Genomic DNA, 24789 nt, shown 5'->3' with positions numbered 1-24789 from the left:
GAAGTGAGAAATTCAGACAAAGAAAACAAAGAAAAAAAACATTTTGAAGGGAAATTGAAGGAAAAGGTAAGTGAACCAACAATGCACTAGCTTAAAGGAACCTATTTAGAAAATAAAAAACCAACCTTTACAACCCCTTTAAGAAAAAGGTCACTGCTATATGTAAAACTGCCCATTAGTCTCACTGTTTTTGCAGAACAGGACACAAACTGGTAAACCTTAGAAAATAGGAGCTTGGTCTCCTTCAAAGAGCTGTGTGTGGACTATACCATGTGACCAGAAGGTGGTAGCGGCTGACTGTATGAAGATCAAATACTTTGACACCATTGATATGCTTTTGTATAAGGTATGTGGCAACAAACCATTGAGCCATTATACCGATTAATAGAATGAGATTGGAATTCCGGTTTATAATATTTCTTATTCTAGTGTTTTGACGCATGCGTGGAAGCATTGACCTTCCAGGGTCGCGCACGTCGCTGCGTCATCGGCGCGGCGACAGCGCGGCCACGTCACCGCGTTCGCTGTCCGCAGGAAATTTGGTCTGATGATGTGTACAGCCATCAGACCAAAATCCGCCAGCGGACATGTCCGATGAAAACAGCCCGCAGACCGTTTTCAACGGACATGTCCCGTCATGTGTACAAGGCCTAAGAAGAGCATTTTATTGCTTTTTTGATATCACGCTTGTAGCACATGTATACATTTTTCATGTCTATAATATTTTAATCTTGTATTAATAAATATCTTGATACCTTTACTTCATTGGTAGCCCTATAGTCCTTCCAGTTCAGTAGTTAGGATGATGTACCGGACTAAATTCGTCCAATCATTGAGGGTTCTCTTATGAGACTCTCCTCCCACTTTTCCATTAGTATATCCCTTTTCTTTTCATACAAATAAACACTACTTGGTTAATGCGCAAGGTTAGTGCGCCAGCTTTTTTTTTTTTTATAGTGTTTCGATTGGGTTCTCCCCTTACCCCTGGAGGGCAGCAGGGCCTGTGCATTTACCTGAAGCCATAGAGATCCTGGGCAACATCCACAGCCATTACATCACCCTTGAGCGCAGGAGAATTTGTTGTTATATTGGTCAAAATTCACAATCACCAGTGTCTAATCAATTAGGGAAATGCCACTTTAGATACTGTATATGTTACCACCGCTTACTATCAGTTACATATTTCAATTCATTGACTAACTATACAGCTCTTTTTACTGAAGCAGTCTTGCACCTCACACTATGCCAAGTTGGCAGGGTCTGCTGCTTATGTTATCATGTGTCTGTCTGTCACAGCACGCAGTCCTGTCAGAACTAAACTACTTCTGGATTATTTATGCATGCATATTAGTTATTTATATGATATAGATGAAGAAATCCTGGCTCTTACACAATACGTCTTAAAGTTCAGGGGCTGGGACGCAGTGTTCTGTATTTCTTCCATCCTGACAGGCTGCTACTGCAACACTCCATTGTAAACAACTGTGACTTGCAAATCCTCTAGTTTGAGCTACACCCAGATCAACATTGGCACACTTCAGCATCTATATGCAATGAGCTCCCAACTCTATAAAGGGTAGAGTCCAATTACAGATACAGATCAACATGCAGCATCAAACCAAGCATGGTCCCCTGTAGCATAGTATTCCCTGACTTCTAATAAGAGTAAAGTTTGGTGGCCACGCCAGGTCAGGTGCAAACAAGTACGTCACAAGTGACATTTGCTTTGGATGGAAAGAAAGCACTTTAAAAACAAGCCTTCATTAGAAGTGTTTTTACCATTGGGTTGATCGCTGGCTTGGAAGTTGTAACAACTACTAAAGCTTGCTGGACTGTTTTTTTTTATACTTGTGTGACTCAGCAGAGACAAGCGACATAGTTCTAACTACTAATCTTACAGCCAGGGGATTGCAAACTTTCCGACGCTGGTTGTACTGATTCTTGAATGACCTCTACACATCAGTAAATGGAGGGTTAACCCTGGATAATACCTATCTATTGATACTTAAAATCTGTATAGGCAAAATCTTGACTGCCCTTTTCCTACCCCTTCCTCTCTTTTTATCTTTTCTTTATTTTATTTCTTTATTTTTTCTCTTTTCTATTTACCTTTTATGTTGACCGGACTTATTATATCCCTTTTCTTTTTAAAAAGAAGGGAAGGGGGAGGTAAGAAAGGGGGAAAAAAATAAACCTTCATTTTGTATCTTTTTACAACTTTACCCAAACCAGATATTAGTTACTGTATTTATTGGCATATAACGCTCACTTTTTTACCGTGAAAATAAAGGGTAAATTGTGCCTGCGTGTTATACGCAGGGGCAGTGGAATGTTTTTTTCCTGAAATTTCCATCTTAAAGTTAGGGTGCATGTTATACGCCTGTGCGTGTGATATACGACGATAAATACAGTAAATATAATTCTATTATTACTTTTTTTTAATAGCTTTGGTCTCTTTGACAATGGTTATGTCCCTACTAGGGTTGTCCCGATACCACTTTTTTAGGACCGAGTACAAGTACCGATATTTTTTTTCATGGACTCGCCGATACCGATTACCGATACTTTTTTTTAAATGTGTCCATGTGTCCCCAAATGCAGCCTTGTGTCCCCCAAATGCAGCCATGTGTCCCCAAATGCAGCCATGTCCCCAAATGCAGCCATGTCCACAAATGCAGCCATGTCCCCAAATGCAGCCTTGTCTCCAAATGCAGCCTTGTCCCCAAATGCAGCCATGTCCCCAAATGCAGCCTTATCCACAAATGCGGACTTGTCCCCAAATGCAGCCTTGTCCCCAAATGCAGCCTTATCCACAAATGCAGCCTTGTCCCCAAATGCAGCCTTGTCCCCAAAGAGAAAGCCAAGCCCTCCCCCCCTGCCGCCCGCCCCCCTGGTTGATCAGCACGGGGAACATTACAGCTTTCATTTGAATAGCTGTGTGTTCCCCGCGGTGCCTTGTCATATATAGCCCCTCCCCCTTGTCCGGGCACTTTGATAGACAGATCACCCATCCAATCTGGGATGGGTGATCTGTCTATCAAAGTGCCCGGACAAGGGGGAGGGGCTATATATGACGAGGAGCGGCGGGGAACACACAGCTATTCAAATGAAAGCTGTAATGTTCCCCGCACTGATCAACTAGACGGCGGCGGTGGCGGGGGGCTTGGCTTTCTCTTTGGGGACTAGACAGCGGCAGCAGCTCTCTCCACCTGCTCTCCGCCCCCTCTCCACCCGCTCTCCGAAAAAAAAAATATCGGTGAAGCATTGGGAGCATTTGCGCGAGTACAAGTATGTTGTCCCGATACCGATACTAGTATCGGTATTGGGACAACCCTAGTCCCTACAATTAAAAATTATATTACAGTACTCATCTTTGGTCATATTAATGAGTATGTTATCTTTATTTGTTATATATAGTAGATATGTACTATCTTTTATTATCATAATATGTAAATTATTTTCATATCTGTTATAATTTTTACGTCTTTGTCCTTTGACAAGCAAACCAATAAAAGATTAAGATAGTAAAGGGAGCCACTAGAAATGTCTGTATTTTGCCTGCTGCTACAGAGCTACATTTGCTCTTTCTATGAAAGCAGTCACCTCATTCTATCTTTGCTCTTTCTGTCGAAGCCATGGTCTCTCTGCAAAGGTCTGGCATTCCCCCATGCTGAGCCAGACCTATAAATCTACAATCAGCAAAGTTCATGCAATGATTGTTGGACCCACAGAGAGCGATATTCCTACTCTGCAGCATGCTGGCAGGGTACAGGCTTTTCTACTTAGGTTATGGCTATTTTTAAAGAAATCACATTGCAAGACTTTCCACACTGTTTGTTTAACCAGTTGTCGACCAGCCGCCAGTTTTACGGCGGCAGGTCGGCTCGGCTGCGCGAAATCACGTAATATTACGTTATTTCGCATTTCAGCCACTAGGGGCGCACACGTGTGCCAGGCGGGCGCGATCACCAAGGGTTACCTGCGATCGCTCGTTACAGAGTCCTGTCAGGGGGAGAAATGACTGATCGCATGTTCATACAATGTATGAATCTGTCATTTCTCCTAGTCAGTCCCACCCCCCCTTCAGTTAGAACACACCTAGGAAACATAATTAACCCCTTCCTTGTCCCCTAATGTTAACCCCTTCCCTGCCAGTGACATTTTTACAGTAATCAATGCATTTTTATAGCACTGATCGCTATAAAAAAGCCAATGGTCCCAAAAATTAGTCAAAAGTGTCTGAAGTGTCCGCTATAAGGTCGCAGTACCGATAAAAATCGCAGATAGCCGCCATTACTAGTAAAAAAAAATATTAATAAAAATGCCATAAAACTATTTGCGCAAACCAATCAATAAACGCTTATTGCGATTTTTTTTATGAAAAATATGTAGAAGAATACGTATCGGCCTAAACTGAGGAAATTTTTTTTTTTTTATATATATATATTTCTGGGGAATATTTATTACAGCAAAAAGTAAAAAATATTATTCTTTTTTCAAAATGTCGCTCTATTTTTGTTTATAGCGCAAAAAATAAAAACCGAAGAGGTGATCAAATACCACCAAAAGAAAGCTCTATTTGTTGGAAAAAAAGGATGCCAATTTGTTTGGGAGTCACGTCGCACGACCGCGCAATTGTTAAAGCTACGCAGTGCCGAATCACAAAAAGTGGCCCAGTCATTGACCAGCAAAATGGTCTGGGGCTGAAGTGGTTAAAAGCACCTGGAACATATTTAGAATCTTTAAACTAAACTAATCAAAATGCGGACAAAGTCATTACTTGCACCAAACTGGCCTGTATTCAGAAGCCTATCACAAATACGGGGACCCCTCAGGAGAGGACATTCAGTCAAGTTGGGAAATCCAAGTGTAATATGTCAAAGTAAGTACCAAATGAAAAATCCTTAGCAGCCCAAACTCTTTATTGTTCAACTAGTTACAACAAGCAGGACATCCATCACATTTAGGGGGCCACGCAATGCCCAAATATAAAAAGGAATGGTCTAGCACACACAAATGCTGAGGTTGTAAAGGTTCACAGTGCTCTTTTGAGCCAACATCTAAAACATTTGTTGAAAAAAACAGTACAGTAATAAAAAATGAAAGAAAGAAATTCAGCTAGCTTTTTTGAAAGTCCCGTACACACCATCACTTTATGTGATGAAAAAAAACGACGTTTTGGAAAACGTCAATTAAAATGACCGTGTGTGGGGGAAAACTTAGTTTTATGTCTTGTTAAAAAACAACAAAAAAAAAATGTAAGCATGCTTCAATTTTTTGTGTCGTTTTTTGTGTCACAAAAAATCACTGTGTGTAGGCTAAAACGACGTTTAAAACAACGTTTTTAAACCCGCGCATGCTCAGAAGCAAGTTATGAAGCAAGCTTCAATGGAAAAGAGTGCTGAACGTAACCGCGCTTTGCTAGAGCATTTTGAAAAAACGATGGTGTGTAGGCAACGTCGTTTTTGAAAATGAAGTTTCAAAAACGTCGTTTTTTTACTTCACAAAAAATTACGTTTTTTTTCATCACATAAAGTGATGGTGTGTACGCGGCATAATGCCGCGTACACACAATCATTTTTCAGCATGAAATAATATTTGTTTTTAAAAAATGTCATTTAAAATGATCGTGTGTGGGCTGCACATCGTTTTTCAGTTTCTAAAAAACCACAATTTTTTTTCGAACGAGCTGCATTTTTTAACGTTGTTTTAAAAAAATGAAATTTTTCGGGTTGTAAAAAATGATCGTGTGTGGGCTAAAACAACGTTTAAAATCCGCGCATGCTCAGAAGCAAGTTATGAGACGGGAGCGCTCGTTCTGGTAAAACTACCATTCATAATGGAGTAAGCACATTCATCACGCTGTAACAGACAGAAAAGCGCAAATCGTCTTTTACTAACAAGGAATCAGCTAAAGCAGCCCAAAGGCGAATAGAACTTCCCCTTTAGAGTGCCGTTGTACGTGTTGTACGTCACCGCGCTTTGTTCATCATTTTTTTTAAACGATGGTGTGTGGGCAACGTCGTTTTTAATGATGAAGTTGGAAAAACAACGTTTTCTTTCATGCCTAAAAATGATCGTGTGTACGCGGCATAAGGCCCCTTTCACCCAGACGTATCCGTGTGCGGGCTCCGATTTGCTCAGTAGAGATCGCTTCATTGATCCCCGCTGAGCAGGCAGATGACAGCTCCATCTCTGCACACTGTGCAGGGACGGACCCGTCAGAGCTATGCTCTCCCCTATGGGGGATCGAATGAAAATGGACCGCCTGTCCATTTTCATCCGATCCGATCTGAAAAAGGGGTTTACATCCGTATATTGAAAAGGGTTTGTGTGGTTGGTTTCCAACACAGACAGTACTGCACCAGTCCTTAATGGTTAAAACAAAGAAAACAACGAAAAACTGAATAGGTATAAATACCGTATCAGTAGAATAGAACTTTGTGGTGTGTCGTGTCAGGGGTAGGTGAGCTAATTATTCAAGGTATAAAGTCTGTATGAAAAAATATAACAATTTATTTTAAATACATAAGAAACAAAACAATTAAAGTGCAATGAATAAAATCATTGGTTGCCCTGTAACAGATGAGGTACAATTGACAGTAAGATGAGTTGGATGCTAGTCGCCGACATGTTTCGCAATAAGCGTCTTCTGGGCGCGGCAATCATCTATAATGCATTCTCATCTGGTAATACGTAAACAAAGATGAATTAGTTACATATAAATTTAACGGGCATAGAATATACAATCATTTAGTTTATTCTTATATTGGTACAAGAATAGTAGGTACAAATACAAGCTCACCAGCAACTGTGGAATATCAAGTCACGCCAGAAAAGACCTATGAGAGCGAGCAAAGGAAAAAGCTCGCTCTCATAGGTCTTTTCTGGCGTGACTTGATATTCCACAGTTGCTGGTGAGCTTGTATTTGTACCTACTATTCTTGTACCAATATAAGAATAAACTAAATGATTGTATATTCTATGCCCGTTAAATTTATATGTAACTAATTCATCTTTGTTTACGTATTACCAGATGAGAATGCATTATAGATCATTGCCGCGCCCAGAAGACGCTTATTGCGAAACATGTCGGCGACTAGCATCCAACTCATCTAAGGCCCCATACACACGATAGAATCCATCCGCTGAAAAATCCCAGCAAATGGGCTTCAGCGGATAGATCCTATGGTGTGTACACTCCAGCGGATCTGTTTCCGCGGATATTTATCCCCTGGGATGGATTCCAGGAGATCGAATATTCGCTGACATGCTAAACAAATCCATCTGCTGGAATCCATCCCAACGGATGGATCCGCTGGTCTGTATAGACTCACCGGATCCATCCGTCCGAAGGGATCCCCCGCATGCGTCGTAATGATTCGACGCATGCGTGGAATTCCTTATATGACAGCGTCGCGCACGTCGCCGCGTCATAATCGTGGCGACGGCGCGACACGTCATCGCCAGAGGATTTCGGCGCGGATTTCAATGCGATGGTGAGTACACTCCATCGCAGAGAAATCCGCTGAAATCCTCGAGAGGATTTATCCGCGGAAACGGTCCGCTGGACCGTATTCGCGGATAAATCCTCTCATGTGTATGGGGCCTAACTGTCAATTGTACCTCATCTGTTACAGGGCAACCAATGATTTTATTCATTGCACTTTAATTGTTTTGTTTCTTATGTATTTAAAATAAATTGTTATATTTTTTCATACAAACGTTATACCTTGAATCATTAGCTCACCTACCCCTGACACGACACACCACAAAGTCCTATTCTACTGATACGGTATTTATACCTATTCAGTTTTTCGTTGTTTTCTTTGGGTTTACATCCGTCTGATTTTAGCGGATCGGAGCAGATCGGATGTCAGCGGACATGTCACTGCTGACATCCGTCGCTCCATAGACCTGCATGAAGCGTCCGTTCAGGTCCGCCTAAAAAAACTGACAGGCGGACCTGTGTGAAAGGTGCCTTACTCCAAGTCCACTGCATAGTGGATTGTACTTTTCTGTGATAAAGATTTTCAGCAAACATTTTACAAACAAAGTAAACAAAATGGAGTTGCGAATATTTGTTGGAAATATAGATTTGATTTGATCTCTTCACATACAGGCCTCTGGGAGAATGCATTATGCCACATGAGTCAGTAACACCCATGGTTAGTCATAAACAGCTGAGATATTGCACAATCCTTTCCAAATACAGGTCTCAGCTACTCACATACCAAATTACAGATTGTTAAATCCTAATTAACCACAGGCAATTCTGAACAGAATGCCAGAAAGGCCTGAAAATTATTCATACAAGTAATGTGTCTAAAGCCCAAACATCTTTTTTAATTTTAAACTGGTAGTGAGGGGTTAGAATTCATGTTAGTTTTTTGCTGTTTGAATTCCCACATAGGGAACCCCCCCCCCCCTTACTTTTTCTCTTGGTGGCCACCCTCATCTGGACTGAAAATGAATACAAATCTAAAAGCTTACATTTGTTATGTGGCAAGTTTATAACAGATTAACCACTTAAGACCCGGACCATTATGCAGGTTAAGGACCTTGCCCCTTTTTGCGATTCGGCACTGCGTCGCTTTAACTGACAATTGCGCGGTCGTGCGACGTGGTACCCAAACAAAATTGCGTCCTTTTTTTCCCCACAAATAGAGATTTTTTTTAGTGGTATTTGATCACCTCTGCGGTTTTTATTTTTTGAGCTATAAACAAAAATAGAGTGACAATTTTGAAAAAAAATCTATATTGTTTACTTTTTGCTATAATAAATATCCCCCAAAAATATATATAAAAAAAAATTCTATTCCTCAGTTTAGGCCGATACGTATTCTTCTACCTATTTTTGGTAAAAAAAAATCACAATAAGCGTTTATCGATTGGTTTGCACAAAATGTATTACATTTACAAAATAGGGGATAGTTTTATTGCATTTTTATTAATAATTTATTTTTTTACTACAAATGGCGACGATCAGCGATTTTTACGTGACTGCGACATTATGGCGGACACATCGGACAATTTTGACACATTTTTGGGACCATTGTCATTTTCACAGCAAAAAGTGCTATAAAAATGCACCGATTACTGTGAAAATGACACTTGCCGTTTAGGAGTTATACACTAGGGGGCACTGTAGGGGTTAAGTATGACCTCATATGTGTTTCTAACTGTAGGGGGGCAGGGCTTGACGTGTGACATCAGTGATCGTCTTTCCCTATATCAGGGAACAGACGATTAATGACAGCGCCACAATGAAGAACAGGGAAGGTGTGTTTACACACACCTCTCCCCGTTCTTCAGCTCCGGAGACCGATCGCGGGACATCGGCGGCGATCGGGTCTGCAGGTCCCGCGGGCACGGTCAAATAGCTTCGGACCGGGTCGCGAGCGCACCAACAGGTGCGCTCGCGACCCCACGGCTAGGCCTTAAAGAGACACGTACAGGTACGTGATTGTGCCCAGCCGTGCCATTCTGCCGACGGATATCATCGGTAGGGGTCCTTAAGTGGTTAATACTCAACAATGGTAGAATAAAATCAAAAAGCAAAAGATACTTCTGCATTATCCCAGTGTATTTTACAATATCAAGGTTTTGTTGCATATGTCTCAGGCCTCGTACACACGGCCGAGAAACTCATCGTAAAAGAAACATGGTTTTCCTCAACGAGTTTCTTGTCAGGCTTGTCGAGAATCTTGACAAGCTTTCTTTGCGTACACACTGTCAAGACAAAATCTTGTCATTCTCAAACGCAGTGACGTACAACGCGTACGACGGCACTATAAAGGGGAAGTTTAATTCCACTGGCGCCACCCTTGGGGCTACTTTTACTAATCTCATGTTACTGCGTGTTAAGTAAAAGTTTGGTGAAAGACGATTCGTGCTTTTCAGTCTGTTACAGCGTGACGAATGTGCTATCTCCATTACAAACGCTACTTTTACCGAAGGTGCGCTCCCGTCTCATACTTTATTCTGAGCATACGCGGGTTTCTAAGCATACACACGAATGTGTTTCTCGTCGTAAACCAGCCCGACGAGGAACATGACGAGGAAATTGAGACTCCCGACTCGTTCTCTTTTTTTTCTCGTCGAGATCCACGACAGTTTTCTCGACGAAAAACATACACGCGACCGTTTTCCTCTGCAAAAAAGCTCTGCCACCAAGTTACTTGATGGATTTTGTCGAGGAAAACGGTCGTGTGTACGAGGCCTCAGACCCGTTTCCTGATTGGTCCGGGAGGAATATTCATTCGCTATTGTAACACACCTGGGGGGGCTTTGACCGCATTCTCTGTGCTCCGAGTCCACCCTATTTTGAAGCCTTTTATAGCCTTTGGCTCTAATCAATGCTTCAAAAAAAAACACCCCGCCATTGGAACCAGACGCATGCATAGGGGGGACGCATGGATAGGGGGGGCGGCGGCAGCATGGATAAAGGGGGTGGGGCTCCCGTTCACCCTTAATGAATACAGTATCTTTTTACAGCTTGACCATACATTTTTAACTGGAGCTAGCTTTTCGATCCATGTTGGAACTAATGAGAACTATTTCATACAAAACACACATCTATTCATTTACATTCTCAATAAAAAGGTTAACTTGCAACCTTAACCTCCAGAAGTCTTAATGTGAACAGTCTGGATATTTCCCTTTATGAGAAAGCTATAAAAATTGCAAAAGACAAAGCCAAAACAGAAAATACATCATTATTGAGTTTATTAGAAAAGCAGGTGGTTTAATTCTATTTTATACTGTAATGGAATTTTTGAGGTGACAGGTACAAGTCCAGTGCCCAAACAAAGTCTCTTGCCTCGATTTTCCAACTGTGTGTGCCAGTCGACACAAGAAAAAAAAAACCTACAAAAAGGATGAAGTCTGAATAGTATTCCTCGGTTCTATCCCTAAACCCTGACAGCAGAGTGCACATGTTATGAAAAGGCAGCACATCAGTTGCCCCCGGTTTCACAGTGTCTGTTTTAGTTGGAGAGCCAGCAGACACAACAAAGGGAAGAAGATGCCAAATCCCAAAATAGAAAGGAGCTAGAGCTGATTTAAAAGCCACCGCTTGTGCAATTGCTCATGTCAAGATTCAGCTCTATCTGACCTATCAACAGGACAATATTCTGTGACACTTTTACACAACTGGTGCAGAGATGCATGCATGAACAAGAGCCTGAAATAAGATACAAGATGGCATTTGTGTCAGGTGACACATATCATAAGGTCAGAGGGTATACTTCTACCTTAATGCTACTCTCTAATAGGTTTTATGTGGTTTTAAACCTGGAGAAAACAAACTAAACGTACAAGGAGAAAAATGCATAGGCAATGGTTGTCTTCAGTGAAATATGGGCCAGATTCACAGAGGAAATACGCCGGAGTATCTACTGATACTCCGGCGTATTTTCAAATTTGCCGCGTCGTATCTTTATTTGTAATTCACCAAAAAGATACGATGGTTTTTGGCTAAGATCTGACAGGCGTACGGCTTTGTACGCCTTCGGATCCTAGGTGTAATTTTCCGGCGGCCGCTGGGTGGAGTTGGCGTCGTTTTCCAGCGTCGGGTATGCAAATTAGCTGATTACGGCATTTCACGAAGATACGCGCGTTCGTGGCAATCTCTTTTACTTCGTCGCTAGTCGGTTTTTCCCGTCGCAAACTTAGGCCTGCTTTTTCATGGCTTACATTTAGAACAGCCATGTTAAAGTATAGCCGTCGTTCCAGCGTCGAATTTCAATTTATTTATTTTTTGCGTAAGATGTCCGGGAATACGAAACGACGTAACGCACGTCGCCGTTCAAAAAATACGTAATTTCTAATAGGCTTCGAAAACGGGTGGGCTCATGGCCCAGAGCACTGCACCCAAAGCCCACTCAGTTGTGTGACAAAAGCGAAATAATATTTGCTATTGTAACACTGATTCTCCTCCCGGCCAATCAGGAAGTGGGTCCCATCACTCGATTGGCCTGAAAGAAGATCCCATTGGATTGGCCACCAGGAGGAGGAGGGAGAAGATGCAAGGTAAGTGAGAAAGCAGCTGCCGGCAGCCTGGTGAGATGCCTCCGCCGCCCGCGAGATGGGGTAAGTGCAGGGCCCCAACTGACTGACCAACCCACTAAGCATGCACGCAAACAGCAATCGTCACACACATGTGAGGTATTGCCACAAATGCCAGGTCATGGGCAGTGATTCTAGCACTAGACCTCCCCTGTACATCTAAAGTGGTAACCTGTAGAGGCTTTTAAAACATTGCCTATGGATAAAAACCTCTGCTCAAATACGGTGTGACATAAAAAATTGCAAAACCCACCAATTTATTCTCTAGGGCCTCTGCATAAAAAAAAATGATGTTAGAAGGTTCTAAGTAATTTTCTAGCAAAAAAAAGCCCAGAAAAACGATTTTCACATGTAAACAAAGAGTGCCAGAAAATGCCTGGTCTTCAAGTGGTTAAAGCGGAGGTCCACCCTAAAAAAAATTACATAAACAAACTGATGCGTTTCAACCCCTAGAGGGGGTCTTCTTCAGAGGTTCACATGTGGTTTACAGGGAGTCACAGATTGAAATATCAAATTTATCATTATGAAATCTCTAATACATTTTTGTAATCATATATTTAATACTCTGCCGTAGGTGCTGGTACCCCCCTCTCTCAATCCCCTTTCCCCCTCCCCAGGCCGGTTGTCTTGTGGACTTTCTCTCCATATATCTGTGACTCCCTGTAAGCCGCATGTGACGTCCTCCCTTGGGGTTGCCCCCCGTCTTCCCTTGGGGTTGCCCCCCGGTTTGGGAGGCTCATCTGGGATCCTCTGTGGACTACATTTTAATGAAATACTCGGGCTCAAGTCATTCATGCTCACACTCAGAAAATTGGTAACTATGCAATTTATTCGTATTTCGTTACAGCAGCATCCAAAACCTCTGAAGAAGACCCCATCTAGGGGTTGAAACGTGTCAGCATTTGTCTCAAACTTGTACACGTTCAATGTCTAGTTGTTTGACACATTTTATGCTTGTGCACACTGTACAAGACTTTATACCAGAGCTTGTATCTCAACTGTGATTTTCAAAAATGTTATACAATAAAACTTTTTATCATACACCTTTGCTATTTTTTTACCCAGCTGCCTAAAAACCCCACTGGGGGATTTTCCCATTTTCTATTTTTCGGGGTGAGCAGCATTCCTCCTTTCCACCATGTGTCTTTCCCATTTCACGGCTTCACTACCTGTTTCCCTTAGTGAGGATGGCGGCGCCGGCACACGATCCGATGGACGGATCAGCCTCGGGGGGCGACTTCGCTGGCTCCCTGGACAGGTAAGTGTCAATAATAAAAGTCAGCAGCTACAGTGTTTGTAGCTGCTGACTTTAAAAAAAAAAAAAATTGCGGCTGGAACACCACTTTAAGAAGCTGTATGTAGCTACTATGGTTTGCTTACCTCCTGTGCATTCAGGATCTTCTCCATGTTCCCAATGTCTCTGTAGAAGACTTGTTCTTGGTGCACTTGCTCCAGCAACTTTCTCTTCAGTTCCCATTGCTTGTAAAGTGTCTTATTTTCTTCTACGAGAGCTTGAAGTTTGTCATTGATCTAAAAAAAAAACACGCAAGAATCAATATGCTTGTTTTGGCTAAATTTATCATAGCTTTACATTTGGAGTTATTCATACCAAAGTGGAGTTAAACTTTGTTTTTACGTTTTTTTAAACTAAGCTTTTTTTGTCAGAAAAACATCTTCTACTTCTTCTTTCTTCTACTAAACAAATTGTTTCCCCTCCTGCTAACATTTTTTTAAAGTGTACATTGATATGACAATGCAATGTATACTCTCAGCATCTGTAAGTTGCCAAGGAAGATCTAAACAAATTAATGGGGTAGGCAACTACATGGCAAATGAGGTTTAATGTTGAAAAATGTAATATAATGCATTTTGGTGGCATAAATATGAATGCACTAGGGGGAGAACCTCTGGGGGAATCTAGGATGGAAAATGACCTGGGGGTCCTAGTAGATGATAGGCTCAGCAATGGCATGCAATGCCAAGCTGCTGCTAGCAAAGCAAACAGAATATTGGCATCATGGCATGCATTAAAAAAGGGAATAACTCCAGAGATAAAACGATTATTCTCCCACTCTACAAGACTCTGGTCCGGCCTCACCTGGAGTATGCTGTCCAGTTCTGGGCACCAGTCCTCAGGAAGGATGTACTGGAAATGGAGCGAGTACAAAGAAGGGCAACAAAGCTAATAAAAGGTCTGCAGGATATTAGTTAAGATGAAAGGTTTGCGAGCACTGAACTTATTCTCTCTGGAGAAGAGAAGCTTCAGAGAGGATTTATTTCAATATACCTTACTGGTGACCCCACAATAGGGAGAAAACTTTTTCGCAGAAGTGAGTATAACAAGTCACGTGGCCACTCATTAAAATTAGAAGAAAAGAGGTTTAACTATAAACTACGTAGAGGGTTCTTTACTATAAGAGCGGCCAGGATGTGGAATTCCCTTCCACAGGTGGTGGTCTCGGGGGGGCATCAATAGTTTAAAAAAAACATTAGATGAATGACCACAACATGACCACAACATGACCACAACATACAGGGATATACAAGGTAATACTGACATATAATCACACACATAGGTTGGACTTCATGGACTTGTGTCTTTTTTCAGCCTCACCTACTATGTAACTATGTATTAACAAACTTACAATTCAGCTATTGTGTACTGCCATAAGCATAGACAGATATGTTAACATCTGTAATGCGGCTTTTTTTTACAATACTAGATAAAGTTAACAATGAATTTTACCTGTATGGAAGGAATTTTGCCCTCTTGGAGTAGGGATTGGCCAATGGACACTGTCCTGTTGTAGGTTTCCTGATGAGCATCTATATTTTGCTTCATATCTTGGTGGGCTTTCAGCTTTTCACTACTAGCCAAAACACCACGTATGGTCTCTTCGGCCTGCATCTCTCGGGTTATCTCTGCTGCCCAGGAGAAGTAGTCACGTACCTAAACACAGAAAAACAGCTATAATATATGTAACTTAACTTGATTAAAAACATTCTATTCAACTTTTGCAATTGACGTCATATATCATAGTCAATGAAGCTGTATTTAGCTGTATTTAGTTGAAAAATATAGTTGCTACCAGACTTTAGGTCACTTCAGGTCTTATCAATTAAACGTACAAGGTTTCTATGAGTTGCTGATTTCAGCACTTTAATCTTCGCCCTACCAAATAAGATGGATGGATTTAAAGGAAACCTGTAGAGTAAGAATATGGCTGCTGTCATAACTGATCGTATGCTGATTCAATAGCCTACATACTTTCTGATTTTTATTGAGATTACATGAGGTGAGTACAGAAACTTTCTAAAGAAGATTTCTAAATTTACTCAAACTTCTCTTGCTAAATTCTTGCTCTAGTTCAGTGACTCTAAGGCCCCGTACACACGACCGAGGAACTCGACGGGCGAAACACATCGTTTTCCTCGTCGAGTTCCTTGTTAGGCTGTCGAGGAACTCGACAAGGCAAGTTTCTCCATTCCCGTCGAGGAAATAGAGAACTTGCTCTCTTTTTGGCTCGTCGAGTTTCTCGACAGTTTCCTCGTCGAAAAGTGTACACACGACCGGTTTCCTCGGGAAAAAAATATCTCCCAGCAAGTTTCTTGCTGGTTTTTGCTGAGAAACTCGGTCGTGTGTACAAGGCCTGGAGCCAAAGACATCCGGGCAACTAGTATTCTAAATCCGGTGATACATGGATTTAAATTTTGAATAGTGTATGGGCAAATCTACCGATTGACTTCTGTATAACCGCCCTGTTGTAAAGTTTCCCCATGTTTAGCTCCACCGGTTATAGCCTGATCAATGTACTCTGACAGCGGTGATATTTTCTGGCTGTCAGAATACAATATCTCAGCAGGGGAAGATTACATCATCCACCTCGAGTGTGTAGGTGGGGGAATCGAGTTTAACCCGCTGGTTGGGTGAAAACAAATGATTAATGTATGGGGTGCTTAAAGGGGTTGTAAAGGTTTGTTTTTTATTTTCTAAATAGGTTCCTTTAAAGCGGTTGTATACCCGCAGTCATTTTTTTTTTTTACACCTGAAAGGCAAAAGGCATAATGAGCTAGTATGCACCACTTTTTTCAGACTTGTGCTTACAAGATTAAAACAGTTTTTTTTTTTTGCTCGAAAATTACTTAAAACCCCCAAACATTATATATATATATATATATATATATATATATATATATATATATATATATATTTTTCTAACACCCTAGAGAACAAAATGGCGGTCATTGCAATACTTTTTGTATTTGCGCAGCGGTCTTACAAGCGCACTTTTTTTGGAAAAAATTCACTTTTTGAATAAAAAAAATAAGAAAGCAGTAAAGATAGACCAATTTTTTTTTTTTAAATTGCGCCCACTCGTGGAATGGCGTCAAACTTTTACCCTTAAAAATCTCCATAGGGGACGTTTAAAATATTCTATAGGTTGCATCTTTAGAGTAACAGAGGAGGTCTAGGGCTAGAATTATTTCTCTCGCTCTAACGATCGTGGTGATACCTCACATGTGTGGTTTGAACACCGTTTTTATATGCGGGCGCTACTCACATATGCGTTCGCTACTGCTGGCGAGCTCGTCGGGACGGGGCGCTTTAAAAAAAAAAATGTTTTTGTTTTCTTATTTATTTGTATTTATTTTATTAATTTTTACAGTAAAAAAATAAATAAAAAATAAATTGGTCACTTTTATTCCTATTACAAGGAATGTAAACATCCCTTGTAATAGAAAAAAGCATGACAGGACCTCTTAAATGTGAGATCTGGGGTCAAAAAGACCTCAGATCTCATATTTAGACTACAATGCAAAAAAAAATAATTGTCATTTGAAAAAATTACAACAAGTAAATATGCCTTTAAGAAGCATGGGCGGAAGTGACATTTTGATGTCGCTTCCGCCCTGCTATGCTATAGAGACGGGTGGGGGCCATCTTGCCCTCACTCGTATCCCAGCCGAGCAGGAGACAGGACCCGATCGCCTCCGCCACTACAGTAAGCGGCAGAGGGCGCGGGAGAGTGGCGGGAGGGGCCCTCTCCCGCCGCCGATAACGGTGATCTTGTGGCGAATCCGCCGCAGAGACCATAGTTATAGTTTACAGGACCGCTCACAGGAAAGATTGATATCTCGGTTGTGGCAGCAGCTGCTGCCGTTACCGAGATATCCATCTTTGAAAAAATGACGTATATAAACAGTGAGCGGTCCTTGAGCCAGTGCTTCTTTCAATCGCTTCATCCACAATGGCTGTGGGCTTTTGCCTTCTAGAGTAGAGTTGTTGTGATTCCACTATTCTTCTCACTTAAAGTGACTGTAAAGCTTTTTTTTTTTTTCTAAATAACAAACATGTTATACTTGTAGTCAGCGTCTTCGAGTAAGAACTGCGATGACCCTAACAACCAAGGCCTGAGGTGTGCTTGGCCTAGCTGGTCGGTATGCCTGAAAAGAGGGCATACCCTGAATGTAAGAATAAGAAAATGTACAAAGAGAAATAGTGTGTATGAAGCTGGGGGAAACGGGTGGGTGGGAAACCTGAAATGGCGCCAACACCGGACCCGACAGGGTAGGAGGATTAATATACTCAGCAGACTCCACCTACAAATTCAGGCTAGCCTTCTGCCAGCCTTATACTTACTACCAATGTGCAGCTGGTTTTGCACAGAGTGGCCCCCGATCCACGACTTCTGGGGTCCCGCTGCAGGTTTTGCACTCCTCCCTACATCAGATAACCCGCTAGGAGAAGTGCTCTCCCGGGGGGTTACCTTGCGGGCTCACTCCTGTGTCATTCATTCGGCGTCCATACCCGCCGAATGTATGAAGCCTCGTACACACGACCGAGGAACTCGACGGGCGAAACACATAGTTTTCCTCGTCGAGTTCCTTGTTAGGCTGTCGAGGAACTCGACAAGGCAAGTTTCTCCATTCCCGTCGAGGAAATAGAGAACTTGCTCTCTTTTTGGCTCGTCGAGTTTCTCGACAGTTTCCTCGACGAAAATGTACACACGACCGGTTTCCTTGGCAAAAAAATATCTCCCAGCAAGTTTCTTGCTGGTTTTTGCCGAGAAACTTGGTCGTGTGTACGAGGCCTGACTCGTCCCTGCCCCCCAGTCACTGCGTCATTGGATTTGACTGACAGCAGCGGGAGCCAATGGCTGCGCTGCTATCAATCTATCCAATCAAGAGCTGGGCCCCCGTGGATAGAGGGATAGCACGTCACCGACGAGTGAATTCCACGGCTCAGGTAAGTAAAACAGGGGGGCTGGGGGGGCAGTGATTGCTAGAAGTTTTTTCACCTGAATGCATCTTATGCAACATGAGGGTTTACACCCCCTTTAAACTGTAATGTTACAATTAGGGTTGTCCCGATACCACTTTTTTAGGACTGAGTACAAGTACCGATACTTTTTTTCAAGTAGTCGCCGATACCGAATACCGATACTTTTTTTAAATGTGTCCCCAAATGCAGCCATGTCCCCCCCATATGCAGCCATGTCCCCCACATATGCAGCCATGTCCCTCTAGCCATGTCCCTCACATATGCAGCCATGTCCCTCACATATGCAGCAATGTCCCTCACATATGCAGCAATGTCCCTCTAGCCATGTCCCTCGATGCGGCGGCACGATGCGGCAGGAGCGGCGGGGGGGGGAAGTATTCTATTTAGGTATCGGGGGTATTTGCGCGAGTACTAGTACTCCTGCAAATACTCGGTATCGGTCCCGATACCGATACTGGTATCGGTATCTGGACAACCCTAGTTACAATCATTACATAAACATGAACAAGTGGTGCTTAAACGGCATATGATCAAGACCTATTTAGTATTCATGCCTTTTATTGCTAAAAACCCAGTCTTTGTAAAGCAAGACTTAGCTTGTGTTACTCAAATAAAGGGTTACAAGAGAGACAGCTGTCTAATGTTCATATAAGGAGGATTGGTCACAGCTCCACAGCTCGGTTCCAGATTATATTTATCTATGATTCACAGCCAGCTAGTGTTCCCCTCCAGTCTACACGTGATTCTCATATTGAAACCCTTACCAACTGCAAAGTTAAATAGACAATGATAACACTGAGCTGACACTTGACAAGGAGAAGTCTCCACTTCAAAGATGGACATACAGTATTTTGCCTTGGGATCCATAGCAAATAGTCCTGTGTACCCTCATCACAATTTACTATGACCTCAGCAGTTCATAGAAAGCAGCATCTAGAGTACTGAGTGTATTAAGAGAGTTGCAAACCCTTGATACCAATACTCTGATATGTATTGTATTGATTTTGTGCATACAAAAAATCCTGATACAAATTTGGGCTTCTAACATATTGCTGAGTAATCCAATTGCACCCCCAGTTTACCCTTAGACTGATTGGAACCACATAATCTGCTGCAATGTATGGGTTACTAGAGTGTAGTGTACATCTGTTGTTCTACAAAATGATAAACTTACAGCAGCCAAGAAGAAATATAGTTTACAAGCTTGTTCCAGGTCACTCCTTCTTTTCTCCACTTTGTTCTTGGTCAGTTCCCATCTTTCCACCACCTCCTGCTGCTTTTGCTGTAAAGACTTAATCTGGTCTCTGGAACACTTGGGTAGAGCTTCATCAGCTGCATCAATGACCTCTTGTAGCTGGAAAACAGAATTAAACACTAAGCACAGTTCCACCTTTATAAATGGTGACAGCCAGGGATGGACTGGCCATTGGGACTACATGGAGTTTCCCGGTGGGCCGATGGCTCAGTGGGCCGGCTTAGGTGACAGCGGACTGCCGCCCCCCTCCACTCCTCTGTCTCTCCCTCCCCGCAGCGCTCACCTGGGGGGAACAGAGGAGCAGGGGGGACGGCAGAGGATCATGGGGGGAGGGGACAGACAGCTGGCTCAACAGCTATGGCCTGGGAGTTTCTCACTTCTACCTAATCTTGTCCCATGGGGGGGGGGGGGGGCACCGAACAGATTTTTTTCCCACGGGTAAAATAATGTCTAGCTTCCCCACTGGTACTGCCTATAAGAGGAGCTGTACCAGCCCTTCTACTCTAATAAAGTAGAACGGCTAGTGGCTAGTGAAGGAGGAGAGGGGGTTTGGGTGGCCGGGGGGGGGGGGGGGGGGGGTGGGTGCGGTTCGTTGTCCGGCCGCCATGGGAGAGACCTGTCAAAGTGGGCCAGTCTGGATGAAGTCCAGAGCCAAATTTTTGTCCCAGTCCAGCCCTGGTGACAGCTAAAGAAAATCCAATTCCAAAGTGAAAGAAAACAGTTACCGTAAACATGGTATACAAATGCAGCACTATTTCAAAAACACCATCACCACATCTTTATTTAGATCTATACATTTCTGAATTATTCTATCAATTCTGGACCATGTTAAGCTAAGGTAATGTCTAGTTGCTCTTCTGCAGGGGTGTCCAACCAGTGGCCCGGGGGCCACATGTAGCCCCGCGGAGCCCTCTGATGTGGCCCGCGACCTCCTGCTCTGGCATGGAATAGAATACTGTTATTGAAGGTCAGTTTATTATTAAAATCACAGTGTATATATGGGCATATCTGTTCTGCAGTGGTTATTGGGCTGCTTTCAAACTAATCCGCAGATGCAGAGCAGCGCACCGCACCTGCGGGTTACCTGCACTGAGCCATATGTTATTACCTGCAAGTTTGAGCTTTCTGAAAGTGCACCAAACCTGCAGAATATAATAGAAGTCTATTGCAAAATACAGAAAAAGGGGACACTGCGTTGCACCCGCGGTGTGGGTGAACCGCAGCGCATCAGTGTGAAACCAGCCTTGGGCCCCTTTCACACGATCAGTCCGACCCAATTGGACCATCCATTCACCTCCAAGGAGTGGCAGATGTAAACCGACTTGTGTGCTACCTCCAATCCGATCCGGCTGTGTCCGTGTCCACTCTGCAAATGCAGAGCGGACATGGACCTGCCATCTGCCCCCTCTGCTGATTGTGGCCCGTGACCAGTTACCAAGTCGCTTAAGTGGTCCTCGTGCTTCAAAAGGATGGGCACCCCTGCTTTTCTGTGTTGCTTCTTGGATTCACTGTAGCTTACTGTGTTTGTTCAATATTTTTATTTAGCTACATAGTAGATAAGATTGGAAAAAGATATAGGTCCATCCGGGCCAACCTACATCTGTGCATTAGTGTGCATCAGATTAAGTCTTCAAGAACATGCATGTATATTACGTCTAAGGTGAACAAGGTGTCTAGAGTTTTTTTTAATTTGTCAACACTTCCAGCTGATACCACTGGCCGAGAAAGGAAGTTCTACAATTTTGCTGCTCTAAACATAAGGCTGTCATACAGTCCTACAACAAGTAGTGAATTAAATCTGTAGCCAACGTTATGCTTGAAACCTGCATAATGCCACTGCCTACATCTCCTTTTTATTATTATTTCAATTAGTTTTTTTGCCTTATGTTTGCTTATTACACAATTTACCCATCTAATTGCTGTCCTGATATGTTGGATTATATATTAATAAATCCTTTGTTAAAAAATAAATCTGTAGCCATGTCCTGAGCTATATCCTAGTCTACAGCAATATGGAGAAGAAGACACTGGCCCAGATTCACAGAGAGCAAGCGCACATTACGCCGCCGTAGGGAAAACAATGTACGCTACGCCAACGCAGCGCAGAGAGGCAAGCACTGCATTCAGCAAGCCAGTGCTCCCAACGGTGCGCCAGCGTCGCATGGGTTTTGAAGGCGTACATCGGCGTAGGTGGAAGTGGGCATGAACCCATGCAAATAAGGGGTGACCCCATGCAAATGATGGGCCGAGCGCCAGACAACCACGCCGGCACAACTGCCTAAGCTACGCCGGATCACTGCGTACGCCGTGAACATAACGTACGCCCAGCCAGACACACGTCCAATGCAAAATATGTCGGCTTGTGTTCCCTGGTGCAGACCTGTGCATGTCTGTTGCTGGGTTGCACCTCCTTTATGGGGCATAACTTTACGCCGGACGTACAACTTACGCGCATCTCGCGTAGCATGCGCCGGGCACACGCACGTTCGTGAATCGCCGTATTTTCCTCATTTTCCTATTTGAATGGCTGATCAATGGGAGCGCAACCATGCGTCCAGCCTAAATGTAAGTTACGTCGGCGGGGTGAAGCCTGTTTTTAGGCGCATATTAGTTTGTGGGTCTGGCGCACAGATACGACGGCGCACATTTGCACTTCGGCGTAACTTGTTATATGTCGGGGTAAGTGCTTTGTGAATCTGGGCCATTGCCTTTTATTCTTCTCTTCCTCTACGTAGATACTGGTGGTATGCTGCAACATTCTCCTCAGGCCAGCAGGGGGAGAGCTAAAGCCAAACAAGTCCATAGACTTCGATTTAGGGCGATGAGAATCCTGGGAGTTATAGTTTGAAATGGCAGCCATATAATGGGACGGATAGACTCCTTGCACTACACATCCCAGTTGCCACTGTGCAGTAGGAGGTGTGGTGAGATTTTTATTAAATTGTCCAGGAAAGTTCTTCCTCTTGGCACCAAGGGAGTTAGAGAGAGCACTTGTCTGGATATTTTCCTACCAGAGGGAGACCATATCAATGGAGATTCAAGCCTGAGACTGGGAATGAGGACACCCGGGTTCAGCGCAGCACCACCCGTGTCACAGCGCCTTCACTGCTATGCAGGAAAACTGATGCATCCACTCACCCTACGCTTCCCACCATTGATCACTGGAGGCTTTCAAGGAGAGACTGAGGGGGTCCCCTCTTCTAAAGCGAGAGGTCACTGGAGCAGCCAGGAGACTGGTGGGAGGGCTATTCGCCCATTGCTGATACTGCTAGCAGGGACTGAGCCACTGTGAGCAGGAATCCAAGTGTACCCAATTCATAACACACTTATTCTAAACGAGTGCACATATACCGCATTGCATTAAACCTTTACTACATCTGACTCACATCTACCTTGCACCTGTGGTGAGACTATACCATACTTACACTGTACCTATACTGCACATTCAGGTTAACTGGTACTGTCATTAAATTCACCAACGCTCTTAAAGAAAACCACCGATAGTTGGAGGAAAAACATCTCATCTATACAAGAACTGTTCCTCTTGTATAATTATTCTGGAAAACCCCTTGTGTTTCCCTGCCCCCTCTGCTACCATCCTCCAAATCTGGTCAGCCAAATTAAATAGTTTTCTCTGCGTTCTTTTTGCACAAGATTTTTTTGTTTTAGCCTGTACCTGGTGCATTAGCACCTTGTATTTCTTTAAATAAAAAATAAATAAAATACCTTTAGTCAAGACAGTGTCGGGCGAGGAAAAATACTGCAAACCATAGTGACTTATAGCAAGCAGAGACACCATCTTGTTCGATTATAATAGTAAATTTGATTTATGGTATTCAAAGTTTGCACTACCATGCTGAATAGGTCAGTATGTATTTTTTAATCAGCAGGCAGCAGCAGGACTATGGAAAGCCAATCGTGTGCTTGATATTATACCTGGGCAAGGACTGCACCATTTAGAGCTTATTCCAGAGAAATAAACAGTGCTTATGACCATAGTAAATACTGATCACCCAGAGATTGTTCAGGAGGAACAATCCTGAGAAAGCAAAAGAAGTACAAAGCTGACTTGGAATGCTTCTTCTGTAAGGTGAGTTCAATTATAAGAATCAAGAACTAATGTGGCTACAGAGTACAGGCCAGGGCTCAAGTTCTGCGGGAACGCTTGGGAACGGAGTTCCTGCACTTTTTTCACAGCAGGAACGCAGTTCCCTTTGCAGGACTAGAGAAGCCGAGAACAGCCGAGCCGCCCGAGCCGATCCTTCACTAAGCGGCGATGCCCAGCTCGAGTCACTGTCAGGGGCAGGCGAACCTTTGTAATGCTTTATGTTACTGGTCGCTTCCTGTATATGGATTCATCAGGTAGTGTGCGGGTATTCTGTCACTTCCTCAATGCCGCAATGTCTCCTGGGAACAATAGTCCATATACAGGAAGCGGCCAGTAACATAAATGATCACTAAGGTACAGTGGATCGGAAAAAAAAAAAAACGTGCGGTTTAGTAATTATGCATATGAGTGTATGATTTTTTTTTTTTTGGTAGGGGAGTGGATCTTGGGTGGGAGTTCCCACACTTTTTTCCCCAGGACTTGACCCCTGGTACAGGCAGATGTTTTCTTGCCCATCGCTCCCTGTAAGTATTGCCCAATTAAGCAATGCAACATTTATGTTCACAATACAGTTATTCTTAGAACATATTTTATTCCAGCTATGGAAGTTACTGTACTTTTTCATTATACCTGCTCCTACACTGCCATAGGCTGGTCAAAGGCAGACATCTCGGGCAAAGAAGGGGGTAGGGGAAAAATCTGCTCATCCTCAACCATTCCAAGGAACCATTATCATGTGCCTCACCCAATAAGCAAATATAGATGAGGATGTTTAACCTCTTCCATACCGGGCAGTTATACACACTTCCATACCAGGCCTATTCTGGCACTTCTCTCCTACATGTACAAATCATAATTTTTTTGCTAGAAAATTACGCAGAACCCCCAAACATTATATATGTTTTTTTAGCAGACACCCTAGGGAATAAAACGACGGTCATTGAAACCTTTTATCTTGCACGGTATTTGCGCAATAATTTTTCAAACGCCTTTTTTTTGGAAAAAAATTGTTTCATGAATTAAAAAAATTAAAAAACAGTAAAGTTAGCCCAATTTTTTTGTAAAATAGGAAAG

At 42.9% G+C, this 24789-nt stretch overlaps 1 protein-coding gene across 2 annotated transcripts in view; it reads right to left on the bottom strand.

The window, feature by feature from the left end:
- Positions 1–24789, bottom strand: part of SPTBN5 (spectrin beta, non-erythrocytic 5) — a 347370-nt gene that overhangs the window by 153475 nt on the left and 169106 nt on the right. For both annotated transcript variants that reach the window (XM_040332524.1, XM_040332525.1), the window contains exons 32-34: positions 19527–19706; positions 14816–15019; positions 13450–13599 (exon numbers count right to left, since the gene is read on the bottom strand). In XM_040332524.1, coding sequence (XP_040188458.1) covers positions 13450–13599; positions 14816–15019; positions 19527–19706 — 534 coding nt within the window. The remainder of the gene's footprint in view (positions 1–13449; positions 13600–14815; positions 15020–19526; positions 19707–24789) is intronic.

The sequence above is a fragment of the Rana temporaria genome, chromosome 13 (genome assembly GCF_905171775.1).
Source record: "Rana temporaria chromosome 13, aRanTem1.1, whole genome shotgun sequence".
Classification (NCBI taxonomy): domain Eukaryota; kingdom Metazoa; phylum Chordata; class Amphibia; order Anura; family Ranidae; genus Rana; species Rana temporaria.
This window is presented reverse-complemented; position numbering and strand designations above follow the sequence as displayed.